This window comes from Eutrigla gurnardus, assembly GCF_963514095.1.
Source record: "Eutrigla gurnardus genome assembly, chromosome: 14".
NCBI classification, from domain to species: domain Eukaryota; kingdom Metazoa; phylum Chordata; class Actinopteri; order Perciformes; family Triglidae; genus Eutrigla; species Eutrigla gurnardus.
In genome coordinates, this window is record NC_139937.1 from 16,560,795 (window position 1) to 16,586,611 (window position 25,817).

General features: G+C 40.0%; 1 protein-coding gene and 1 long non-coding RNA gene across 2 annotated transcripts in view; both read left to right on the forward strand.

Annotated features, from left to right (window-relative positions):
• The window catches only part of tsnare1 (T-SNARE Domain Containing 1), a 114,070-nt gene that overhangs the window by 16,620 nt on the left and 71,633 nt on the right, over positions 1 to 25,817 (forward strand). Inside the window, exons 2-4 of the mRNA XM_084027916.1 lie at positions 3,449 to 3,570; positions 22,164 to 22,241; positions 23,585 to 23,654. Of these exons, the coding sequence (XP_083884042.1) occupies positions 3,486 to 3,570; positions 22,164 to 22,241; positions 23,585 to 23,654 (233 nt within the window). The 5' untranslated portion in view covers positions 3,449 to 3,485. The remainder of the gene's footprint in view (positions 1 to 3,448; positions 3,571 to 22,163; positions 22,242 to 23,584; positions 23,655 to 25,817) is intronic.
• LOC311024806 lies at positions 10,222 to 11,864 on the forward strand. Its single transcript, XR_014598338.1, has 3 exons — positions 10,222 to 10,276; positions 11,108 to 11,235; positions 11,346 to 11,864. It is a non-coding gene; the product is annotated as an uncharacterized lncRNA (long non-coding RNA).

Here is a 25,817-nt window from a genome sequence, read left to right on the forward strand (position 1 = left end):
CCAAAGAAAGAGTGTCCAGTTACAATTACGAACAGCAAATATGATAGTTTGGGAGAAATATATCACAGCCACAGTTATAACAAAAAAACATTCACTGGCAACTTCTTTCGTTGGTTTAACAATATTCACTTATCCCAACTGAATCATCATCAACTCAGACACTCAGGCACCTGTTTATGGCAAGGGGAAGATGATGTCAAATAACTTGTGCAGGAATGATCGTACCAAATGGCCCGTGAAATGCCAAGCATCTGCACAACAATTAATCTCCGTTGTGGCTGGGTTGTACAGCTCTGGATTGCCAGTTGTGGCATTGGCCGCATCACGACGATTGGTTCTTCAAGAGTTGAAGGAGGAGGATCATGCGATCGGTCACAAATGTGTGTGTCCGCGAGTGAGTGAGTGTCCAGCAGAACTTGCATTCTGCTGTAACAAACTGCATCATATTTTGCAGTTATTACTGCATTCTCAAGGATTTCTTGTGGTTGCGGTGGCTCCCACATTCTCATTGCTGATAAAAAAAACAAACAATTTAAACATGTGCTACTTTGTCTCTGATGCAGCTGCTTCTCCGTCTGTAATTACCACTCTTAGTCTTGTGCAATGTTCCTCCCACGGCACTATCCGATTGGTCACACATAATGTAATAGCCTATCAACACGACCAAAGGGAAATGTGCCAAAGATGGGCAAAGAAGTTCGCACCTGTGTCGAACGTTAGGCAGAAGAGCAAGTTGCAAAAAAACACCTGGTAATGTTCTGCTGTGTTGGCGAAAAGAAATCAGAACAGAGAAATGGTCCTTACTGGATGTTTGTTAAGTTGAGTTTCATGAGTATGAGCACTGCTAGGAGAGCAAGAAGTAGTGAGACGGCACCTGGATGCTGGCGAGAAATGCGACCCATGGCCATGTGACCCAGATCCAGTCATTTCATACAGCCAGATGGCACCGTCTGAAAAGTGAAGCCAAAGCTGAAGTGCCTTCAACTTGCATTCACTCTGCTGGCTCTCTGGGGGCGTCTTCTCTAGTTGCAAAGACAAGTCTGATTGTCAACCTCAGTAAACACTATAGGCTAAACATGATCTCAATCACTAGTTTCACGTCTTCTTCGATACAGCATGATGTCCATTTTGTCAATGATGATTGATGATTCAGTCTACAGCTGTTTAAAGACTTTCTGTCAACATACAGACTATTGGAAACACCTCATATTTGGATATGGTCACCTATGTCTAGAAATATTGACAGTTGAGTCCCTCCACAGGTTGGCCCTTGCTTTTTTTTTTTTGTAATAAATGCAGCGTTTGTGTCCAGGGTGGAGGCTTATTTCTGCTCAGTTGCCTGCTCTCGCTCAGCTAAGCCTTGTTTTGCTGATAATGACAGCTGTGAAAGGAGGGGGGACTGAATGAAAGCCAGAGGGGGGGGTTCTGGAGTAGCTGTTGATCCAGTCACTCTGCCCGGCCTGCATTCACGATCATTTTGTGTCCTGCAGTGTCGCACAGGGGAGCGCACCACTCTGCCTCACTTATGCTCTGTTTACCGTTGTAGAGGCCTTTTTGTCTCTATGAGCGAGGACCAATCTCCGTTCAACACTGGCATTCATGTGCTCTAAACCTTCACTGCCAAGATATATATATATTTTAAGAGGAACACTGCTGAATTGTTACATTTCAGGGTTGTGATTTATATATTTCTAAGTTAGATAATACACAGATAACTGTTTATCATGTATGTGCTGTTTATCATTTATGTGCTGTATAATATCCCCTGATTGTTGTTTGTAAGACAATCTGTAATACCAGCCTAGATTATAATCAGTTATCACATCTTTGAAAGATTTATCCTATATAGGCAACTGGACTTTCTTAAGGTTTTTGATGAAGTTTCTCCTCTGATCCAAGATGCTCCTTCAGTTCTAACTGAAATGGGGAGTTTAGGTATTGAAACAATTGTAGGGTTGTTAATACTGCAAGAGGCAAGTGACTCCTGGACCCGCTCAGTGCCAGGAAACACACCACACGGGCCCACAGATAACTGTGCTACTCTATATTCAGCTTCATTAACTTAAATGTTCAGTATTTATTTAAAAACTATAAACAGTTTGGCAGCATCCCCAAACACACACACCTGGAGAACCATCCATTACTACTGTGGTGATGATGCTTCAACAGAAGGTTGGGATTCAGAGGACAGGGCAAGCTCCAATGACATCACCAGGGATGATGCCATCATGTGCATGAGTTATGGAATGGCAATATACCTATTTTTATTGTCCCATCACCCTAAATTACCTCAATTTTCACTTGTATGAGCAACAAAGTGAACGGCGAGCAGGATTTGGGGTGAAGGGCAAAGCTGCGTGTATGTGTACAGACGTGTGCATCCATTGGTCTGCATCTTGTAAGCAGATGGAGGCGGCGCATGTCCACACTTCAGAGGGATGCGAGGCGCAGTCACTGGGCTTGAATTTAAGCAGAGTGAAGATTGTTTATGGACTGCCAAATGTAATTAATCTCCCTTCTCCATAAATATTAATCGGATTAAACATTCTCGTGGCCCAGTGAATCCGTTCTCCCTGTAATGGGGCGGACGCTGAAACTCTGGCTGCTCCCGCTGTCCCGCTTCGCGCCCGTGATGCCAGTCCTAAAGGCCGGATTCACTGGCTTCGCCACAACAATGGCTGCACAATGACTCCGGAGTGTAATCACATTCTCCTGCTTGTCTGAATGCTTGTCTTTCACGGTGGGGGGAAAAGAGCTTTGGCCACTTGACCAATATCATATTCTGACCTATGATGGAGATGCTGAGGCGCTCAGAGGGGATTTGTTGATTAGAGTTTCGTCTGTGTCTCTTGCCGCGGGTGAAACACATGTTCACATGATGATTTGACCTTTTTCAGCAGTATTCAGAGGAGTATTCCGTATCCTCCCCCCCTCTCCTCGTGGACATGGGTTGTGGGTTAACATCCTAAAGAGGCTGATGCTGAAATATTAACTGGTTACATTAGCTCTTACATGCTTTAATGCCTTGCCTTGCCAATGATGTCGCTTATTGCTTTGTGGAATACAGTTTTGAAGTTCGTCATCTTGATTTTGGGTCATCACCATTTTGGTTTCTACCCATCGCCATCTTGGGTTTTGGATGTCGCCATCTTGTTTTTTGCAACCTGAAATGACACAAGAGGATGGAGTACAACCGAAGGCTGAACAATTAACTTTCATGAAGGGAAACACACACACATCTTCTATGTGTATATATATATATTTGCTAGCAGGCCTCCTCAAGTAATGCCATCTGTCCAAGGCTTATTTCTACAAAGACATTACCCAAATCATACTTGCTTTCTCCACTTATTGTCAGTTCTGTGAGTGCATTCATTTTTAGAGTGGCAGGGCAAAGTGGAAATAAATTGTGTTTTCTTGTTGAATTCAGTTATTGTTCCTTCCCTAGGCGCCTGCAGCTGACACGCCACCAACCATCAGGCAGAATGTCATATGGGTCCATTGATGGAGGCTCTTTTGGCAGTCGCAACCCATTTGGAGGTCCTACGAGGCAGGGCTACCAGCCAGTAGGTAAGGACAAAGATTGATGTTCTTCATGCCCTTTAGAAAGGTCCTATAAGTAGCATTTTTCAACATAATGTGATCACTTTAAAATTTGAGACAGTAGCGTGATTACCATAAACGAAGAAGACACCAAAGTTACTTTTCTTTACCACCATCTACAGTGCATTTAGTCAAGGTGTCCGTTGTTTATATGTACATGCAAGGGAAACTTATGTTATCGATTATTGCTGAAAATGCTCTCTTCTATGTAATAATAATTGAGACATGTTCCTTGTCACAATACAAGAACAAAGAAGTTTGGTTCTTGTGTTACATTTGTTGTAAGTCTGTAAATATGACAATTATATGACGACCGATCCCAATTGCGAGGTTTTAGTGCACAATAGTAGTTTGTCAAAGAAGTGGTGGACATGAAATTGTAAATTAGCACATTTTAAAACAACAGGATGGACAAACAATGTATTTGTTAAGTATCTGTTTATGACAAGCTTGTTCCTGACATTTTCAAAGAAAGATTTAGTGGCTGCGTAAAAATAAAAACTGGGTTGGGTGGACACAATGCTTCATTTTTCTTTTGTGAAGAAGCATAAAAAGCAAAATATCATCAAGGTTACCAGAGCTTGGAGCATTGCTTACCAGCTGTGCAAAAAGAAAAATCAAATCCAGAGTAGAAAAGGAAGCCGTGTAAATAAAGTATCAAACTAAGTGTGCATTGTTACTGTGCAAAGTGTTTATATTGCATAAGACATCCCACTGATATTTTCCCGGTTTTGAGCTGCATGTCCTGAGTCCCGGCAAACACTAAAATATCCTACCAAAGTACCAAATTGTCCTGGTTAAATACAAGTATAATAATAATCATTTTTAAACTTGTTTTGAGCGTTAAAATAGACGTTCATCATGTTTTGTCCTACTCATTATTACCTAACCCAATATTAAAAATATAAACTGTGCACAGCATCTTTTGGTGTATTCACGATATTTTTGCCACTTGGGGAAAACAGAAGCTATAAACACAACATTTACATTCATAATATTATCACCTTGTATTTAATATTTGTAAACAATTTACATGCCGACACATAAGACACACTGTATGTACAATTATAAATGCAAGTCTAACTTTCACTCTAATGTTAGCTCCAGTTTGATCTCCACCAACACCTGAGCAAATACCTGGTTCTGCAGATGCTAAGTGTTCCACTTTATATCTTTCCTTTGTTGCAGACCCAACAAATTAAATTAATTAAGAGTGCATGTTTTATTTTAGGAAGAAATAGGTCCCAGATCTGCATTGAACATGAGTGCTGTGAAAAGAAACTGCTTTCTGTTTGTTCATCTTCATGTTCATGTTCCTTCCATTGTAATTATCTAAAGTACGTGTTTGTGTATCCTCTTGTGCAGAGGTCACAGGTGTTCAGAAGGGTTAAACAATGTGAAAAGCAACTCAATTGGATTTGATCTTCTCACTGCTTTCATTAATGGGGTAGGAGCAAGACAGAGCCCCCAAGGCAAAACCTGTTCTCAGCCAAACTGGAGGTGTGTGTGTGTGTGTGTGTGAGAGAGAGAGAGAATGAGAGAGAGTGACAGATGAGGAGAGGTCAGTGCACATAGAGTCCGAGATGAATAGATGGCAAGGACAATGAATGAGCGTTTCATTTTGTGGCTAAAACAAAGAGCCATTTGTCCGACCAAATAATATTCATACGCATACGTGACAAACTGAGGAAATCTACTGTGTTCTTGCATTCAAAAACCCATGACATTGATTGAAATGACACACGGCCTACGTCAATTCAAAACACACAAAAGGGATTCACAAAATGCATTCCAGATCATTTCATATGGTGTCTACTGCTCATATAATACATATAGATGTATCCCTTTTCAAGTGAGTTATTGGAAAAATATATACAATGGAAAAATAGTGGAAACCATCCCCTTTATGAAAGAAAAGCCTTACATGAAACAACATACTCTTCATATAGACGATCCTGACAGTATGACATTGGCATTTGCTATATTGTTGTATCTCTTTGGGACACCATTGATAATATAATGATTTCATGTTGTTTGAGACTGTAGACATTAATTTCTAGACAGTTTTGCAGACAAAAAAATCAAGTTTTTTAAATTTGGCCACCTATCAGATGTAAATCTAATTCACTGGCTCTTCACTTTGCTCACCTTTTTTTTCATGTGTTCTTGGTGATGGGCAGGAAGTCTATACAAAAGGAGCAGTAACATTTTGCGGCAGTCTCAGTTGTTTCAACCCAAAAATGACCCTAAATATAAACTGTGTTTTACTCTATTAGTGAAGTAAACGTTGTACATCGTGCATATCATATCACATGGCATAAAAAAATATGATTCTGTCTAAAACTGGGTGCACAGTGCACTGTGCTGGTTGAGCTTTTCATCACAAAATCTGATTCAATGCTTGAGCCTATGAATGGAAGAGTGAGAAGAATGAGTGTGTTCATTTTGAGATGGCTGTGTGTAATAGAATAATTGTACTACACCAACAACAAATACTCAAAATAAAAGCAAAATGGTGAAAGCACGGCCATTCCCTTTGTGATATGCTCTCATTTTTCTGAAATGTCAAGCTGACAGGGATCAGATTTTGTGCAAAGAGCTGATCCTAGTTACAACCTACAGCTTTAATGATTAGTGGTGTTTTCCATTAACTATTCATTTCTTATTTTGAGTGGCTGCAGCTCTGAACCCCAGTTGGAAGACCACTGGTTTTGAGTTAATACAGTCTCAAGGCTGGTAATGTTCAAATCTTCAGACACCCCAGTGGAGAGATGCTGTCAGACACCATGAAGAGATTAATTCTCTCGTGTGGCAGTCAACATAACATTTGGCTTCTGTAGTCATTCAGGCTTGACTAATATTAACTAATCACACTTAAAGACGGGCTACCACAGGAGCTGATACAGAACTACACAGAAAGTTGGAATTGTGGTCAGTCAGTGTCCCCCATGTATTTCTATAAGACTTAAAGGTTGAGTAGGTGATTCTGTTCAGAAACGCTTTCTGTTATATTACTTGAAATCCTCGCAACAGACCCATAGCAATGACTAAATGAAATGCTTAGACGTAAAAAAAAAAACATTTCAAAATCTCATGAAGTTCCTCTCAGGATGAATCATTATCACTTTAGTGACCTCATAACTGTTCATCTATCGCCGTAGTGGTCAACTTCCCAATTTGCCCAAGACTTTGGTTCATGACTAAATACCACACAAATCTGACACTCGTCTGCTTCAGCTGTTCATTTCCAAATTTGCAAATCTTAGCATGCTAACATGCTAAATTAAGGTTGTGAAGATGGTTAATATTGCTTAACATCATTATGTTGCCATTGTGAACATGGTGCTGTGCTAATGTTAGTATTCACAAGCCCCACAGCATTATATATGGTAGAATGGTACATTAATGCAGGTTTGATGTAATAATTCACTTGGTTACTGATACATTGTTTTTCTCTTATGTAAAGCATTGTTGTTGTTCCAACTAGAATGAAGTTTCCATGTTATTTTGAAGGATAATTGGCACACCTCATCCTTACCACACACACAGAATCACTGTTGATTAACATGTTGATTGGTATTGTTAGTCACTGAAGTAATTGCCGAGGGTATTCTCATAGCAGTGGGTTTCAGGCAATCACACCCTCAGTCAATTCATGAAAAAAGCACTAATTACACAGCAGAACATGGGGTGCAATCCTGCCGTCAGTGATGAGCTTCATGAATAAGGCCTCAGGTCTTTTGTTTTTGCTGTCCGACGCTCCCCCGTTTGGCCAGCCGGTGCCAAAACGAATAGACTTCTATCCGTCTGCTTTGTACTGGGAATTACATCCGCGTGTGTGTTCATACCGATCACGTCTGACACTCGATGGGAGTTGCTGGCACGAGTCATTACGCTGCGATCCAGATACACTGTGAAGGAGGAAGGGAGGATGTGTCAGAGGGAAAAATAAACATCACACATGCGTTTTTGTCTCTGGTCTCCGGCATACTGTACCCGTACGTACTCCCCTTCACTCAGTCTGACAGTTACTTTCTCTCTCCCAGTCTTTTCTATTGTAGGCAGACAGATGGGAGCCTCAGTCACCAGAAAGGGTGTCTTTGATCACAGTCAAGCCTGGGTACATTATGAGGGATACGGATGGCGGTGGAGGTGGGGGGGCAAAGCAGGAGCCTGTCAGATTTGCCGTCTGTTGCTCAGGCTGATCTGAAGGGGAGCTCAGGAAATGATCAAAGCCCAGGTTAAATCTCTAATAGAGCTGTCTTTTAGGCTAATCTCTCTCCTCCCTCTGCCGGCGAAAACTCTGAACCCTCCACTCTGAGAGGTGGCATGTCACTTTCCAGCGCAGCCGAGGGTCTCATTCAGGATGACAGGACGACACAGCTTTCATATCAACACATATTGACGCTGTTTTTTAATGAATGCTGTATTGAAAATGAAAGGGTGCAAAAGCGTGCTTATTTTATGCTTGACAGTGTACACTCGCTGGCACAGCTGTCATGTATTTCTATGTATTTTAAAGAACTTGAGTGCAATTTGAGGATACACCGACTTGGTTTTGGCACACAAGTGTTGAAATACAAAATTTCCCTCTGAGCTTGTCAAGAGTATTTTATCACCCAATACCAAAAATCACTAATTTGCCTTGAGGGGCTTTTGGGAGCTTTGTGTGGATGTTCTGAAGCTGTTGATGTTCTGAGAAATTATTTTTCCAGAACTTGTGACTTCTGTGATAACTATTAAGTTCTGAAATCTGTGTCCATTAACCAAAGAAAAGATGCAACATCCAGAGGTGGATAAGAAGTTTGTCTAAAAAACTTTATCCACAATGATGATTATATAGAACATTCTATGCCTCAAGGATTAGTTTTAAAGGATCCTGGATCACCTGTTTCAGATAGTGGGGTAACTTTGGCCACTTTTAGGTCAGAAGCAATGATGCTGGTTTCAATGGATAATGTAAAAGATTTATGCTAAATATTGAAAAATTGAAGTCTTGACAATTAAGGTGACGAACAGGATCAATAGTAAAGTTAACATGCTGATGAATTTGGTCTTTGGCCGAGGTATGCCAGAGAATTAAAATTGTTTGCTGGAAGTGATTTCATGTTGCCCCCGGTGAGCTTTTTTTGGATTGATCACTGCACCAGACTCTAAAAATAGCTTTTTAAATGCTACAGTGTTTTTCAGCAACTGATCATATGGCAACGTAGGAGGCAATTTGGCCTTGTGCTCTGATTCATTTGGCATGCATTTATAATTTTTGATTAAATGAAAACTCCTGACATTAAGAAGATGGAACTTGATTATGTATAGCATTTGCTTTTCTTAGAAAAAGACGTGATGAATCAAAGTTGCCGCTGCACATAAAGTGGTTTTACTTCCTTATGAGCACAGTAAAGATCAGCATTGCTTGACAACACACCTCTCCGCCCAGTTATAAAGGAGTTCCACCTGGTTCTCTGCAGCAGACAGCAGAGTGCTGGGTGTTGGACCTGACCCTGGGACGTGTCCACATTGTTAGTTCCCTGTGATGAGCTCTCGGGAGACAATTCCCTGCTTATTAAGCTTGAATGGAGCATGGTGGTGAACTGGGCGTGAGGGGGCTGTGATGAGCACTCGCTCCTCCAGCTCCACGCACTGCTGATGGGCAGTAAGTGGGCCATGTGTGAGACAGCCACGCGTGGCTTAATGGCCCAACTGCGACGCCATTGATCTCCAGTCTAGCCTTCTGTGACTCTGCATCCTTATATGAGCATTTTTATCGACTTAGGCTTCACTGTGCCCCCTGCACCTTTATTCTAATTAGCTCTGGAGCTATTAATACCACCAGGTGGCAGCACACTTTGCAGTTCTTTGGTACATTTTGTTGATAAATGTGTTATGTGGCAGTGAAAAGCTCCCACTCTGTTATTCATAACTCAAGGACATAAAGATTCCTTGAAATCCTGAAGCATCTTTGTATAGAATTGTAAAGCCAACAAACGCATGCTGCTTTTTTTACACAGCTGGTGTCTTGAATTGATCTATGCACAGGTACTCTGGAGAAGTACAGCAAATCCCAAACTCTGTGCTTCTTTTCATCGACACTTGATGAATATTGAAATAAAGAAAGAACACCACTTGAAAGACGCAGAGTTTCTTTCTATTTAGTGGTCTTGTGCATTCACAGTCTCTTACATGAGGAGAGTTTGACCAGATTTACAATTTGAAGGATAAATATATTTTTATAAAATGTAATATTTTGAATACTGATTAGATTGATGGTGTTTGTTAATGTTTTTAACCTAGAAAGAGTATTTACAACTATATGGAGAGTAAACCCACTCTAAGAGTGGAGTTAAAAGTCAGTGTAAAATCCCACAGACATGCAGTGTAACTTTAACTCCACAGAGAGTAGAGTTAAAAGTCAGTGTAAAATCCCGCAGACATGCAGTGTAACTTTAACTCCACTGAGTGACAAATCCGCGCCAGTCGGTCGTGACGTCTTGAACACTGGCGGCACCAGGGCCGGCTCTTGGCATAGGCGATATAGGCGGTCGCCTAGAGCGCCATCTGCTGGAGGGGCGCCGGAGAGCAATCTCGCCTAGGGCACAAAATTAGGTAGAGCCGGCCCTGGGCGGCACATTGACGGTTTCTGGAGCAGTCAGGTCTGGAGTCCTGCCTGGGTCGGGTAAGTAACATTATGAACGATTAATAATTGTTTTCCATCTCAACACGGGTTTATCGGTTCAAAAATGTAGATTGAGGACATGTTGCTCATTCCTCTGTTGAATGGCTGTCGAGTAGCTACATGTCCCATACAACTATCAACTTGCTAGCTTCAGAAGTTCGACATTTCTCGTTAATTAAGCTGCACAATTAACTGCATGTCTTTTTCCTCAATGTTGGTACACACAAAGACATGCTGCCTGTCTTATGGTAACGTTTTATGTTATTGTTTACTAGTATGCTAATCGTTAAGCTAACCGCAAATTAGCTTGAAGCTAATCGTTAAGCTAACCGCAAATTAGCTTGAAGCTAAGAAGTAGCTACACCACGGCATAGCCCCCCTCCCTCTCCCTCTTCCTACATGTGGCCTCAATACTCGACGACTCAAACGGTCAGTTGGTTGGTTTGCCATTTTCTGAATTGGCCAAAGTGGTGCCTTAAAAAATTACACAAAGACAGTGAAGTTGCGCATGCCAGTTAGCCTACTGTACTGTTAGCTCTCACTAAGGAATAAAGTTGTTAAGTTGTGCTTGTCCGTGTCCGGTTCCATTCACACTGGGTTTATTTCTCCATAACGACCAGCTCACTGTGTGAAATTAATAATATGAGACACAATGTTGATAAAAATAGGACTTAACGTTTTAGAAATTGATATTTTAAGCATACATCGGCATGGTATAAGTCCAGTCTCCTTTCCTCTGTGCTCCAAAATGCAGCATTCATTCAATATAATATATAATGAATTATAACCTATCATTATCTTAATGCTAACCTGATGTTTGTTGCCATTTAGGCTGGGACAGTGACATGTCAGCCATCTTGCTGCTCCTTCATCTCCTGCCACCATCTGCCCAGGGTAGGAAGAGGCCAGGGAAGATGTCTGCAAGTCAGGCTGTGGAACACCTCATCAAATTCATAAAAGTATGCTGGACAGTTGTTTGTCATATGCTTTTCATCACTTCAGTTTCATGTACAGTGATTTATTGCGAGAGACTGGTGACTAAATATTGCTGTTTAATGTTTGATTCTAGGCTGGAACCAGTGTACAGCAGCATCTCAACAACATCAGCCAAAGCAGCCAGCCTTACCTCCTCGCTCAGGGGCCTACGAGAAGCAGCATCCACACCTTCTTTATTGTCACCTTCTTTACAGCTCTTTTTGTTGTTCCGTATTGCTTCATCTGGTGAGCATTAAAGGAAGTTGTGACTGTAACCTCAATTGTTTGTGTTTTATTTGCTATTTGATTATTAATTTATTATTGTTTAGATCAAAGCAGTTCAGTAGTATAGTACATATCACCTAAAATTAAAAAATAACACTGTGGAGAAATAAAAATGAAATATTATTACACATTATAGTGTCATTTTAAGAACTAAATTTGGAGTAAAATTAACTCTATAAAGTGTAATCATAATACTCTGAACAGTGTGAACAAACCTCAGTGTTAAATATTTTTACACATTTCATTGTTAATTTTGACACTGAATTGAGTAGAATTAACACTGAAAATTTGACACTGGCCATTGAGTAAATTTTACTCTATTTTTGAGTGGGACCAAATGTTATCTGAAATGGAGTTAAATTCAACTCTATAAGAGTTAAATTGACACTTTGTTTTTTACTGTGTAGTGGGACATTTTAAAGTAGCAAACACACCTAAATGAATTGAAACTCACAAGAGATATAAGTAAAAATACCAAACTGAAGGAAACATCTTTACTCCTTTTGATGATTGGTAAATGGACCTGCATTCATATAGCACTTTCTTGTCTTTTGACAACTCAAGGAGCTTTACATTACATTCTGGTATAGAAGACAAACTTATTGAGGAACAAATTTACAATAGTGACAAAAAATGTGCTGAAAAACATGCTCGTCGTAATGCAGGAGGTCATCTGTTAGTCAACATTTATATTATCCTAATATTCCAGAAGTGCATCTTGTCATGAATAAAAAAAATAAATAGATGGAATGAAATGGAAAGTGCTTTTTTCATAACGACTCATCCAAATGCATGAATTCAAAAGCAGTTATATGTCCAAAGTCCAAAAAAAAGAAACACAAATCAGACCAGCAGGCAGACAAAAACTCTAAACGTGTCAACAAACAGGGAGGCAGGCCCAAATAGGGATGGACCACTAGACTACCTGGCAGAGGGGTTTAGGGAATCTGGGCCGGTATAGACGGAGTGGTTGAAGACCAGGTGTGGATTTGGTCTGAGAAGCTCAGGTGAGGGGAATGACCTGATTGCAGGGCAGATGAGGGTGACAGGATCTGTAATGACAAGACAGTTAAGGCCTATTCACACAGGACTAGTATTACATTGGGACCTGACATGATTGAGGAATCGACCCCTGACCTCTGAGTTTCATGCACAGGATGAGCAAAGTCTGTATTTTACTGGAATTACTTGAATTTACCGACATTCCCCTCCAGATAGGATTGAAAATTCCACTGCCTGCGTAACATCTGTTTCCTGTGTACTGCTTTCCTGTTTCTTCAGCGATGAGAGGCGACCACATACAGAATTAACTTCACACTATAGACGTTTGCATTGAGCCTGTTGAAAGATGGAAAAAAATGTTCCCTATCGCATGCTGCCATGCATATCATCCATCTTATCATCTTTGGAGTTTCCGCTCTTGTGATGGATTTGAACTCGCTGGGTGTCCATGGTGTGTAGCAAGATGAGTCTCCTGAAATTGCACCCAAAATGCTGTCAAAACATGAATTTATCATTTGAAACAAGAGGCAGTAACAACAACAAAGAAAACAAATGACCCGTAATTACTGAGATGCAACAAGGATTATCACTGTTTGACAAAATATGGTGGGTAATTTTTAACCTTTACAAAATAGAGACATGCCCATTCACACAGGGTCAACATCACATATGTCCTGCACAATTATTACAAATTAATGGAGGTCCCTTGTAGGTACTAGTCTCTAACAAATAGGGCTTTAGGGATCAGCCATAAAGAAATTACCCAAAAGTTAAATTTGCATTTGTGTCACCTTAAATTTGTTTAGATCCTATCTCTGCTCATATTTCACCCCTATTTATGCAAAAAAGACTATTATCTATCTATTTCATGTTATTATTTCGGTATTGCTGGACTTGACTCTCAGCTCAACTTTTTAGTGGTCCAATCAAATGCAAAGGATTTCATTGTAATCCCTCTCATAACTATAGGCTCAAATATTCCATTTCGCTGGGGAAGACTCGCAGTCGAGAAGCTAAAGACGCTGTAACTTCCGTTACTTGGGACTCCAAGATGACAACATTGTTGATTCCATCCATCCAACATTTTAGTTGAAAGCACGATACTCTCTTGGAACCTCCTTATCACGTTGCCATGACATTTGCTGTCCATAGTCATTGGCCTTGAAGAATGACTAATCATCAGCCCCTGTGTTTTCCTCTTCTGCCACGCTCTGATCCGGAATATTCCTGATCATTTATTTGTTAATAAATTCGTTTTTTGTTTGTTTTTTTTAAGGTCAGATAATTTACCCGTATTTTGAAAATATAGAAAGCATTAGAATTTTATGGATGAAACAAATCAATAATAGGCTACAAGATAACGAGTGACAATTAGATCATTAAACCATCATCTATAATCGTATTTGATAGGTCTTGATACATAGCATAATCAGCGGTTTAAATTTTATTTCAAATTTGGTCTCCATGTTTATCATAACTTTCTGTCACTAAGCATATCCTGAGCTGCCCTCAGACCCAGGAAAATGAATGTTTGGACTTCTTGATGACGATGAGTGAAGACCAAAAGAATGAAAATAAAATCCAAATAAGGAGATATATAAAATATTGGCAAAGTTCATCTCCTCCTTTTGTAGGTAAATAAAAAAAAAGTAATTATTACATCGAATATTTTTCTCTAATAAATACACAAGAGGTTTAATTGAATTATATGCAGATTACAGCTTTTTTCGTGGCAAGGTCATGTTTTTAATCAGATTCTGCACTGGAAAATCATTTTAGATGCTGCTGGTAAGATGAAGAATCGTGAATGTAATTATATTGACCTGACAGCTTCATGACAAGAAAACAAAAAAATCTATTTTTCTGTGACAGCGCCCTGGGCATTATTTTTCTGCTATTCATTTAGAGTCTTAATTTGTGAAAAAGAAAAAAAAAATCATATTTATTGCACGTTTTCAAAATGTTCAGGTGAGGTAAATTAGATGACCCCTTTGTTTTACGTCCCTGCAAATCTTTCCTCGCGCTGGTTGCAAATTGTCCGTCTCCCACTGAGCAGAAAAGTGATGCGAAATTACGAGGGCGTTTTTGAATCAAAGAAACAAAAATATTCAACCGAATCGCAGCATATGGCAAATGGATGTTCAGTCAGATCAGAACAAAGCTTTTTGCGGTAATGACTTAATTTTAATTCTGCATTTTCTGCACGTTCAAGCGACATGGTGGCAGAGCAAACAGAGCAGAACTCCCCTAGACAGCTGCATGCGGGGTTCATGCTGTACTGTGTGTGTGTGTGTGTGTGTGTGTTTTCGGGTGGTTGTATCCTTCCAGCAATGTCAAGGTGAATCTTTTATGAATTCATGTGGTTCTTGTGTTCTCCAAGCTTGATGTGCTTAAAATAGCCCTGTTTGTCCACCCTGGTGTTGCTGCTCCACCGTCTGTGCTGAAGCATCACTGATGTATGCATTTAGAAACGTCATGTATGTTCACATCTGAGTTTGAGCTAAATATATAGCTCTTGTTAAAGCATGAAGTTGCATTGGCAGGGCCATCCAATACTTTAACAGCAACAAGGAAAAGCCTGCCTGTTAAGGCTGTAAATTCCGACCCGGATTGTCATGAACAGAATGTGAAGAGGAGCACAGCTAGCAAAAATGTGGTTTCCAATATGTTCTGGAAATATCATTCTTTGGTTCTGGTAAGGTTTAAACAAAAAAAGTCCACACAGACTTTCAACCAGGAGACCCGTGTTCCTGTGAAACAACGTTATATTGCAATGTTTTGAACAGCTGTTCTTGTCCCGTAGGCCACCTGTTCACTTTAGACACATTTTAACCCAAACATGATGTTTTTCTTGCTTAAACCTAACCAAGTTTTTTTTATTATCCTTTTTCTTAAACCACAGTGTTCTTACTGTGACCATGGTGGAGCGTCATAGTTTGACTCAGAAAGTTTTGCCGAGAGGTCCTGATAAGGCAATTTGGGAACGAGAAGGTGTTGATATACGTGTTTCACCATTTTCCGTATTAATAAGAAAAAAAGTAATAGAGGATTTCACACTTGTAATCTCCTCATTCGAGCCTCCTGGTGGCCATGGCCCACTGAGAAATGCAATTCAATTTAAAAAGTATGAGACAAGGAAATCCACAAACAATACTTTCACGCACAAACAAATCCACATTGTTAATGGTGGAAAGACTTTCAATAAAACGGGTATAAAATGTTGGCAGTATTCTCTTATCTACTACAAAGGAGTTTAGTGTGCAGAAGCAGCCGCAAGTATTGGTTTATTTTGCAGACTGGGTATATGTTTTGGTCAAATACTGAACACAAACCTCATCAGCTCCACCTGCAGGGCCAGATGTTGGGATCAGGCCAGCTTCTCATTCCCTCAGTCAGCTGCTCGCAGGCTACGTTGCAGATTTTTGGAAATCCGTCCCCTCCTCGCCGAGGACAGCCACTGACCTCGGGCATAATGAGATGAGAGCTCTTGATTAAGTTCCACTCTGATTTCAGAGTATAATTGAACATGTTGCAGATAGCACATTTGTGCTATCGACAAGCTACTCCATGAGGGCATGATGGTAATTTACCCCCGGGATGCTCACGACTCTCGTGCATTACAGTTGGAGAAATCAGGGTGCTTGAAATTGATTATTCAATGCTTAAAAAGGAGAAGAAAATCAACCACACTAACCAAGTGCATATCATCTATAATCAGTTCACTGGGGTTTATCACAAGCAACTGGGAATATGGAGAGAGAGACCCTGCTCTAGAGCTTTCCTAATTACCTTTCAGAAACTATGATTATGTATTGACAGCACATACTAAAAAGTCAAAATCCCATCAAGGACATATCAAGCAAATCAAATATGTCCCACATTGTTTGGAGTGGAATCTAAAAAAAGATTTGAGAAAACAAGTGAAATTATCAACTGATTTCATACATCAGTCATAAAAATAAAAAAAGACAAATCAAGAAGGGAATTGTTTTCTTTCAAATATTAACATATCTATAACACACACAGTCAGAGAAGAAACTGTTACAGTAATAGTTTTTCAAAGTGAACAACTAAACTGAACAACAAAGAGATAGTTAGCGATCTAAACAAACACAGTGCAGGAACAAGCGTTGGGTTGGAAGCTAGTTTCCCTCCTGTTAGTTAGACAGTTAAATCCGGAGCACGGTTTCTGCTGTAATCAGGTTAAGTGAGTTGAAGTGCAAAAAGACTGAGGCGGATAGACTGAGCAGACTCTTTTGCAGCCCTGAGGGAAGGCAGATCTTCCACTGTCTGCAACAGTCTGTGGCCTTTACAGGCATGTTGAGAAGATGAGAGGCTGTTTGAGAAGGTTCCTCAGGTTGGATGCAACCCTCATCCTGATGGTTTACCCACCAAAAGGGAACAATCTACCTGCTAAACATTAGAATATTAACAATGTCACACTTCAGCTCAAAGTCCTGCCATGTCATTTAATTATGGTCACAAAGTGCTGCTAGGCTCTTCTTCTTAACATTTTATCACATCATTTCTAGCAGCCTTCATGAGCATTTCCAAAATGCCTCCGCAGGGATATAATATAGGAGAAAAATCTAAGTTCTGACTTTATCAGACACTCTGCTCAAACCACAGAAGGACCAAATTTGTCCAAGAGTGATTTTGTGAAGGCAGGGGCCTATCAGCGGAGCTTTGAAGTGGCATGCTGATATGCACATGTTAAAGTTGGGGACATGTTAATGTGAGAGGAAAAGTTTCAAGTGTGAAAAGATAAAAGGGCTGAAATGATCCAAACCATTTACCAAACAGTGGACTGTGAACTGTGAAGGAGGCAAAAGGAGGTATACAATGGTGTATAGAAAAGAAAACTTGCACATTTGCGACATATTTTTCTTGGACTATTGCCCACCTCTCTCGGCTCCGTTTTTTTCCCTACACTTATCCAAATACGCCATCGTAGAGTAGAAACAGGAATTAATGTAACATGGATCAATACCCTTAACTAGTTTAGCTAAGAAGATTTATACTAAGGATTCTCCCTTTTAGCCATTAAATTGTGTTTTTACTTATTTACCAAAGCACTGAGGTTTAACACAAGCAAAATAAAATAAAAACAGCTCAGAAGAAAATTACATGTTTGGTTTCATGGAATATTTCCGTAAGAATTTACACACATTTGTGTTTAGAATAAACGGCTGACAAATCTGTAATTGAAATAATCTGACAGCCGGATAAACAATCTGATTCATACGAAGGAGGGTATTTAAGTAACAAGCCTGAAAAAAAAAAAAAATCCTTAAACATACAGACAAGCACTGACAGATAACCACATACAGAATGCTGATTTATTCAACATGTCATTAATGATGCATCATGTTTCAGCTGTCCGTCCTGTGTGTCCTCAGAATAATCAGCTGTCAGTACTCTCTTTGCACACAGCCCATTTTTTATCTCTTTACCTCCACAAGTGGTTTGCTGGTTCCTGCTCCACATGAGGACCCCTAAAGCTCCTGAACCCGGCAGCGCGGCCATCGCACTCAAGTGTGTCGGAATTGTGGCGAACACACTTTTGGTTATTTCGTGGCCAAGGTCCCATGGTGCGCCTGTGGGGACAGAATCTTTTAAGGGACAGAATCTTTTAAGTGATTCACAAAAGTCTAAAATGACAAACATGACAAAATGTTTTCAATACATCGGTCTCCAACATGCCTGTTAATGTGCAAAAGAAACTGTTGAAAAATGAATCAAAACAACGCGGTTGATGTGCATCTAAGCATGGAGGATTCTGTGGTGATTGTGATGCTGGACAAAATATAACCACTGGGTCTGCCAAGTGCTATACTGGCAACATCACTCCAGTTGGAGACTGAATGGAACAAAAACCTGCTGCCTCTGACCGGCTGTCAAGGAAAGGCTTTCAGTATAGCACTCATGTCATGACGGATATCGTTATTCTGTCAAGCTGGCACTAATGCCATAGCCAGTGGCTGTAAATTCAGCATTATCATTAGACTAAAGTCATTACTGTCACAACAATTACACATTGGAAAATAAGGAACTTTTGCTGATTGGAAATATTATCCAGGTTCCCAGGCAAGATGCTACATTTAAGGAGGTTTTTTTTTGCGTGAGAAAGACTCGAGAGCTGATGGCTTGTGGCCGTGAGCTTTGTAGCACCTGCCTTGTTTATCATGCCATGTGACTTTTTTTTTTTTGCTGTGCCATCAACATTCATATCTATACAACTGCTGAGTGTTATGATTGCATGGTTTACCAGAGCATAAAACTGTTTACAAGAGCTTCGTGGATTTCAAAGTTCACCACACTGATGCATTTAACTTGGCGTTATTATATTTATCTTTTAATAAAAAATCTCCCTCAATGTTGTTTCAAATTTTCTGCATGGTATTAAAGATAGTATCAAATATCTGTGTTTGTCAAGGTATTGTATTGAAGTTACAGATCCTAGTATCGTGACAACACCAATACTCATATGGTGTGCTTATAGATAATTAATTAATTTAAAGAAATGCTGACATTCAGTCATAACAGTACATGCTTTGAATTCATTAGATACGCAGTGTTCTCACTAGATGGCAGGTTAGATGCAGCAGATGATGGAGCGCCCATTACAACCATAACGTAGGAAATGCACCAAAGCAGTGGCGGCGAGCTCCCATGCAATGTCTATAGAAAACTGAGGCAGCACTCCAAGCTCAGCGACTTGTGGCTGTTTTGATTTTGTGGTGAATTGCGGCCAAATTAAAATTTGGGAAAAGATTAACTTTTGGTGGTAAAGTGCAGCCTGAGAGCAACCAATGCCCATCAGTAAACATGACAAGTGTTGACCTCATGTTTCAAAAATGTTCTTCCTGCCTGAAACACATGAGTATGCCTCCTGGCTACAGAAAACATATAATTATTACGGCGAACAGCACTCCTGCGCTGCTTGGTGTTTTCAGCACTTGAGACTTGACAAAAACTTGTGAGTGTCTCTCGGTTGAGTCGAGTCTGAGGCTGTGTTCCTGACTTGTTGACCAATCAGAGGCTGTGTTCCTGAATGTGTTGTTGCTTGGTCACTTTAGATGCACACAGCATTTCATAGCATTGGACGTTATGGTCTGTCATGGAATTTGAATTTGAGGGGAGGTTGCTTCCAGAACGCCAGTTTTCACTGCAACATATTCAAAGATATATAGATATTCTGTAGCAATAACAGAGCTATTGTGGGTAACCTCATTTAGTCAAGGCAAACTTGCTGTCACTTTTTCCACCTACCCATGCAAGCTTGACCGTGGGATCATTTGTGTTAATTCATGGGGAGAGGCTTACCTCCATATACACCAATAAGGTTTTATCCATCATGGCTGAAATAAACACTTTTGCTGCTTTATAAATGTAAAGAAGTCCAAAATATGCCAGGAAACCAAACTGTCCTGTCTAAGTTCATAACATCATCTGGAGGTGCTCGGTGAATTCCACTGGGCTGTATTCACTGTATCTAGGCAAGACACACATCGGCTGGTTTACTACAGCGGTATGAACCCAGAATAAACTATTTTGCTGTGATTTAATGGCAATAAACAGATACAAAAAAGATTCTGAAATAACTATATAATGATGACAATTTTGAAAAAAGTCTGAAGTCATGCTTTGTTAAGTCGTTCTGCAAGACGACAAGCAAACAGATTTTAAAATGCTTGTTTTCTGAATGGAGTTCAGAATGATCGGAGGTAGGCTACGCTAACACCGTAGCTGCTCCACCAACACTTAGAATAACGTCATCTAGACATAAATGCGGCCTTGTTGATCATGCCATAGTCAGTCTTTGGTTTATACATGTACATTTACAACTTTCTGTCTATTCATGTTTTTGCATTGACTTCATATGCAATAGCGCCACGCTAAACATTGGCTTCACATTTACACCTTTAATGTTGTGATGTGTTATATATATTTTTATTCCCATCAGTCTGTGCTGAGTACACTAGTAGTGAACACTTTAACCCTGTGATAGGCCTGTCCACTTCCACTGTAGCATGCACACTGGATGTCCATCCATCATGCTAAATGAAAGGTGGACAAAGCGTGTGTTAAAATGAGTGCGTGTGTGTCCTGAGATAACGTTAAAAATGCACTTAAGGTCCCTCAGATGAAAAATTAGCCATTTACAAATGTATCAAAATCTTGTAATGCTGCTTGACTGACCGCATGCAATGATGTTATTACCTTAACACTTTGTCAGTATAGCTCAGTGAGTGGAGTTAATGACTTGAGACGGTCAGTGGAGATCCTTCCCCCAGCCCACGCCATGAATATCTGTTTCATTGTTCAGCTCTGTTTGGTCTCAGACGTCACCGTTTCTCTTTTCATGCCAATATTTGATTGTCCTCCCCCCACTTTTGGGCATTTTCAAACTCAAATTGTTGTCGATACCCATGTATTTTGAACATGTCAGGAAAATATGTAGTAATTGCAGTAATTTCAGGGTGCAGCTTTTGACAAAAGCTTGGGTGAGATTGGTCGTGTGTGTGCAGTTTAGACAGGTCGTGATGTTGATTTCAGCCCGCTGTAATGACTCCAGGCCATTAACCCTCCCTGTCATTTGCAATGACATGTGCTTTTGAAAAAGGAAAAATGGCGCTTCCCACATAACTTACACAGTAGTCTCCCCATTCTGCTGCCAGCCTGTGGCTTAGTGCCATTCCATTTTCCCCGTCCACTCTATCATCATAACTGCAGTCGGATTCTGCATTAGAGCTTGCCACAGCCTTTGATGTCCATTCAATTTCCATATTCATTGTAGTAACAATACAGTATTTCAATACAATTTTTCCCATCACTAAATATTGTGACTTTGATGCACCAATTCTTCAAAATTGTTATGTTTTTATACAAGAACAACTCCCATTATTGTTTGTTCTTTGGTTAAATATTTTCCAAATAAAACCAAAGAAATGAATTCCTTCAATCCTGATCCTTTGAGGGTGGAATAACACTCTGAAATCAGTACAGCTCTTCTCAGTGACGACTGAGGAGCTTACTGCGGTCAAGCTAGCCTCCACTCTACATCTCTGATGAAGCATTTCAAAACAAAAGCCATTTAAAATCCCATATGACACAATTGCCCTTGAAATTGATTGTCTGTACATTATCACATAAATAAGAGGCCAGTTTTATTGTTGTTCCTGTTTTTCTGTCTTTAAAACAAAACAAAAAAAGAAGTTGTTATATTGTTTTTCTGATTTTACTTTGCAAATAAATAACCAAAGAACCATCGATACACAGATTGCAGTCTGATGTGAAGGCACCATTGTTTGACATTTAAATAAAATGCAGAATCAGGCATATTGAATAAGCTGCAATCATCACAATACCCCACGGGTGGGGGGAATTATCCGCAGGAGGGACCCCTTTCACATTGCAGTTATTTGATGCATTGTTAATCCAAACATGTTGATAAATGCCCTTTAAAATATATTGGAATGGTGCAAATCCACTGTTTCGATAAGAGAAAGTACAAACTCAGTTGTCCCCGTGTACCGTCACTGTGTGATTAGCTCTCTGACTGCTGCAGTGTCACGCTCCACTGGCCTTAGAAGTGTTTGCTAATATCATGTTTTCTCCAAAGCCACACAGGTCAGCCCCTCAGAACTGCAAGATGTGTTTCAGGAAACCTCCTCCAACATCTTCCAGATCAACGCCAACGGTAAAAACACAACTCATCACATAAACCCAGAGTCTGTGTGTGCATGCATTTGTCCTTGTGCTGCAGTTCTAACATTAATACTTTGAGACCGTTGGACTGTGGATGTTTTCACCTTGGTCTTCCTCTCTTGAAGTGGATTAGGATCTGGGTTCGTAATGAAAGACCTTCAGTATTGTGGGATTAGCGTTGGACTCGGCTTTGAAATTACAAGGACTAATTAAGGTTTCTGGATTAGTGTTAGTTTAACATTGTGTCTTTATGGCTTTGTGGACAAAAGTAATAGCACTGCACTTAAATATTGTAAATATTTTTTTAAGATACTGTATGTATAGAAATTTGTCTTGGTTTAAGGGTCAAGTATAAAAGTAGCACTAAATGTAATGTTGGCTCAAGGAGGTTAGTTCAGATCATGATTTTGGTTTCAAGCCATGAAAAATAGCGTTTAACATTAGAGATGGATAGAATTTAAGAGAAATAAAGGATGACAAGCAGTAAAGGGTTCTCATAAACATGGTGAGTTAAGATTAGTGTTAAAGTTATCTTTGTGATTTGAGTTTAGATTTGAGTTTAATTAACATTTGAATTATTTTGATGGCGACAGTTTTCTTTTAAGGCCCCCACACACCGCCCAGACGTCCAACTGCCTTATCCGACCACTCTCCGCCCACTCTGTTGCCTCTCGTCTGACCCGTTCGGCAGAAAAGTTGCGTTGTACACACCGCTTCGACGTGCTTCCGACAACACAGCAGCGTGTACGTTCTGCGCTTGCGCGAGATGCAATAACCCTCCTTAACAGCGGGTGGCGCTAGTCTCGTGCCAGTACTCCAAAACAGGAAAACAGGAAATGACGGAACAGAGTGCAGATAAAAACAATGCACACACAGTCTTGGTTCAGTATTCGTTCGACTCGAGAAGACCTTTGTGGACTAAATACTTGGCATTTCTGGAAAGATGACTCTGGCTAGGGTGACACTCGCGTTGTGTGCTCTCAGGCTCATTATTTTACGAAGACGTCGTCTCAGTAGGGAACGAGTGGTTTGTTGTTTACCATCGTCACTTCCGCCCCGCCCACACACCGCCATTGGATACTCTGATTCGCTAGCACACCGCCAATCAGAGTATCCAATGGCTCAGACGTCCAACAGCCCACCTCCTCAGACTTCGCATGCTCAGTCTGATCAGACAACGTCCGTGCAGTTCCGAAAGCTTCCGACGCAGCTGTACACACCAAACATATGTGTTCCCGACCTCGTCCGAGCCTCTCCAAACGCTTCAGACGTCCAACGGTTGGGCCGGTGTGTTCCTGCCTTAAGACTCATTCAATGTTTGTATTGTTCCTTCAGTTGTCACACTAGAGAAGAATCTTCAATCTCTGGGAACATCTAGAGATACAGCAGAGCTACGACAGAGTCTGTGAGTAACACACAGACACACACACACACACACACACACACACACACACACTGATGATAACTAACTGTATATACTCAATTATTGTACTTAGTATACAATTGAGATACAGTATCCGTACTTGAATAGTCTCGTTTCGTGACACTTTTTACATCTCTTCAACATTTCAAATAGAATGTTATGTTTTACTCTGCTATATATTCATAGCTGCTTGACAGCTGCAGACTTCACAAAATTAAGTTTTGCATACAGTGACATTTGAAAAAAAAAAAAACGTTAAAAATGCATTGATAAAAAACAAACTACCAAACAGTATTACCATTTTTCCAAAAGCCAAACAACAAACATTTCAGCTCCCAACTGTGATAATTCGACTTTCCTTGAAAACTAAATCATTTTAACAAACAAGACAGTTGAAGGTGTAAGCTTCAAATAACTTGTACATTGAAGAAAACAAACAATAAATAGATGAATCAAGGAAATGTCCACAATGAAAATAATGATTATTTTCAGCCCCATAAGTAAAGAAAGAGCTAATAGTTTTTTTTTTTGCTTTTAATTTATGAAGTAATGCTAACCCTAACCCCAGGCAACAGAAATGTGGACGGTGGAACAACTGGGATAATATCAATATGAACTGTGGAAATGCTACCTGACAAAAGACCCCCACTAACGGAGGAGGCAAAGAAGGCGAAGGATGAGGAATGATAAAAAAACAAAACATTTATTTCAATTTAGCTAGATCGAGGAATTTTGGTTACACTTTTGGGGAGTTGTCATGTCGTCCATCCATACAGTTTTTGCTTTGGACAGTAGTTGGGTTGCTAGCAGTAGCCACATTGCTAACTGCTCTGCTCTGAAGAAAACCACAGCAGTACGGTTGTCTTTGAGACAGCGCCAACAACAAAACAAAAATAAAAATGTTAATCTATAAATTCTTTTTTTTCTTCTTCCTACACCCCGGAAGCACATATAAAGACACCAGATACCAACCCATACTCTTTCATTGTATGTACTTGGTGCTTGCATTTCTCTAGAAAAGTGCTTATTTTCTCTTTGTTTCATCGCCCTCTTTCATATTGATTATTCTTTTTTAGTTGAGCTGCCAGCAATTACCACATTCAATGTTGATGACAAAGTGGCCAATCTCAGATGATTGTGTCTGTTTAAAATGCATTATATCCCACTGTGTTGGCTGGCATGTCATCAATTCTATTGGATTTTTTTTTTCATGATCGCCTCGGAAACTTACTGACAATGCTTGGCTGCTTTTATTTTTAAATGCTCATTTTTCTCCAGCAGTATTGATGCTGGACGCAAACAACACATCCAATGCCTCTGACTGATGCAAATTACATCCAGTGTAATTTGTTGTGTTGTGTAGCAGCTCTGTGTTTTGAAAGATTGTTCCAGATACCAGTCTAGAGGCTTCCTGATTGAAGAATTTTACTTTTTTCAGTTGCCTGTGATAAACTTTAACGTGAGCTGATTCTTATGACACAATTTGATGAGATGCATATATTTTTATGAGAATGATGTCACTCTCTGGGTTTAATTTTCCCTCTGTGGTTTCCCTCTCCCACAACGCTAGTCGAAATTGCCGGTGGGCAAAAATCGTTTTCGCAATAAAATAGCACTCAGAATAGAACACTCCTTTGGAAAGTGTTAGAAAAATAACACGCCATGCAGATTGAAAGAACCTTAAGGTTTCTTGATGAGGGTCTATTGACTGAATTGACTGTTTGAATAAAGCAACCAGTCAGTGTAATCACACTTATACATCTATTTATTTATATATTTGGTAAATTCAGTTGCATAATAGGAGAAATAGGAGATTTTGCTTCTGGACAGCCCATTTGCAAGTAAAATATATCATTGTGCATTTTTGCAAACCACAGTTTCATTGAATGTAGACGTTTTCTTTTTGTTCCATTTCTTTGCATTCCGTCAGAGCAAATAATGTAGTGGCTATTAAAAGTTGCGTGGTATAATTACATACAATGGGCAACAATCTCCAAAAAGAGAGATGGGGTCAAACAGATATAGGACTTTCACCCAGGAGAACGCTGTTTATGTCCTGTGTGAAACTAAAAGTATTTGTGGTTCTTATGGTTGTTAGGTTATTTTGAAGTTATTTCAGTATAAAAATGTTTCCTAGGCAACACC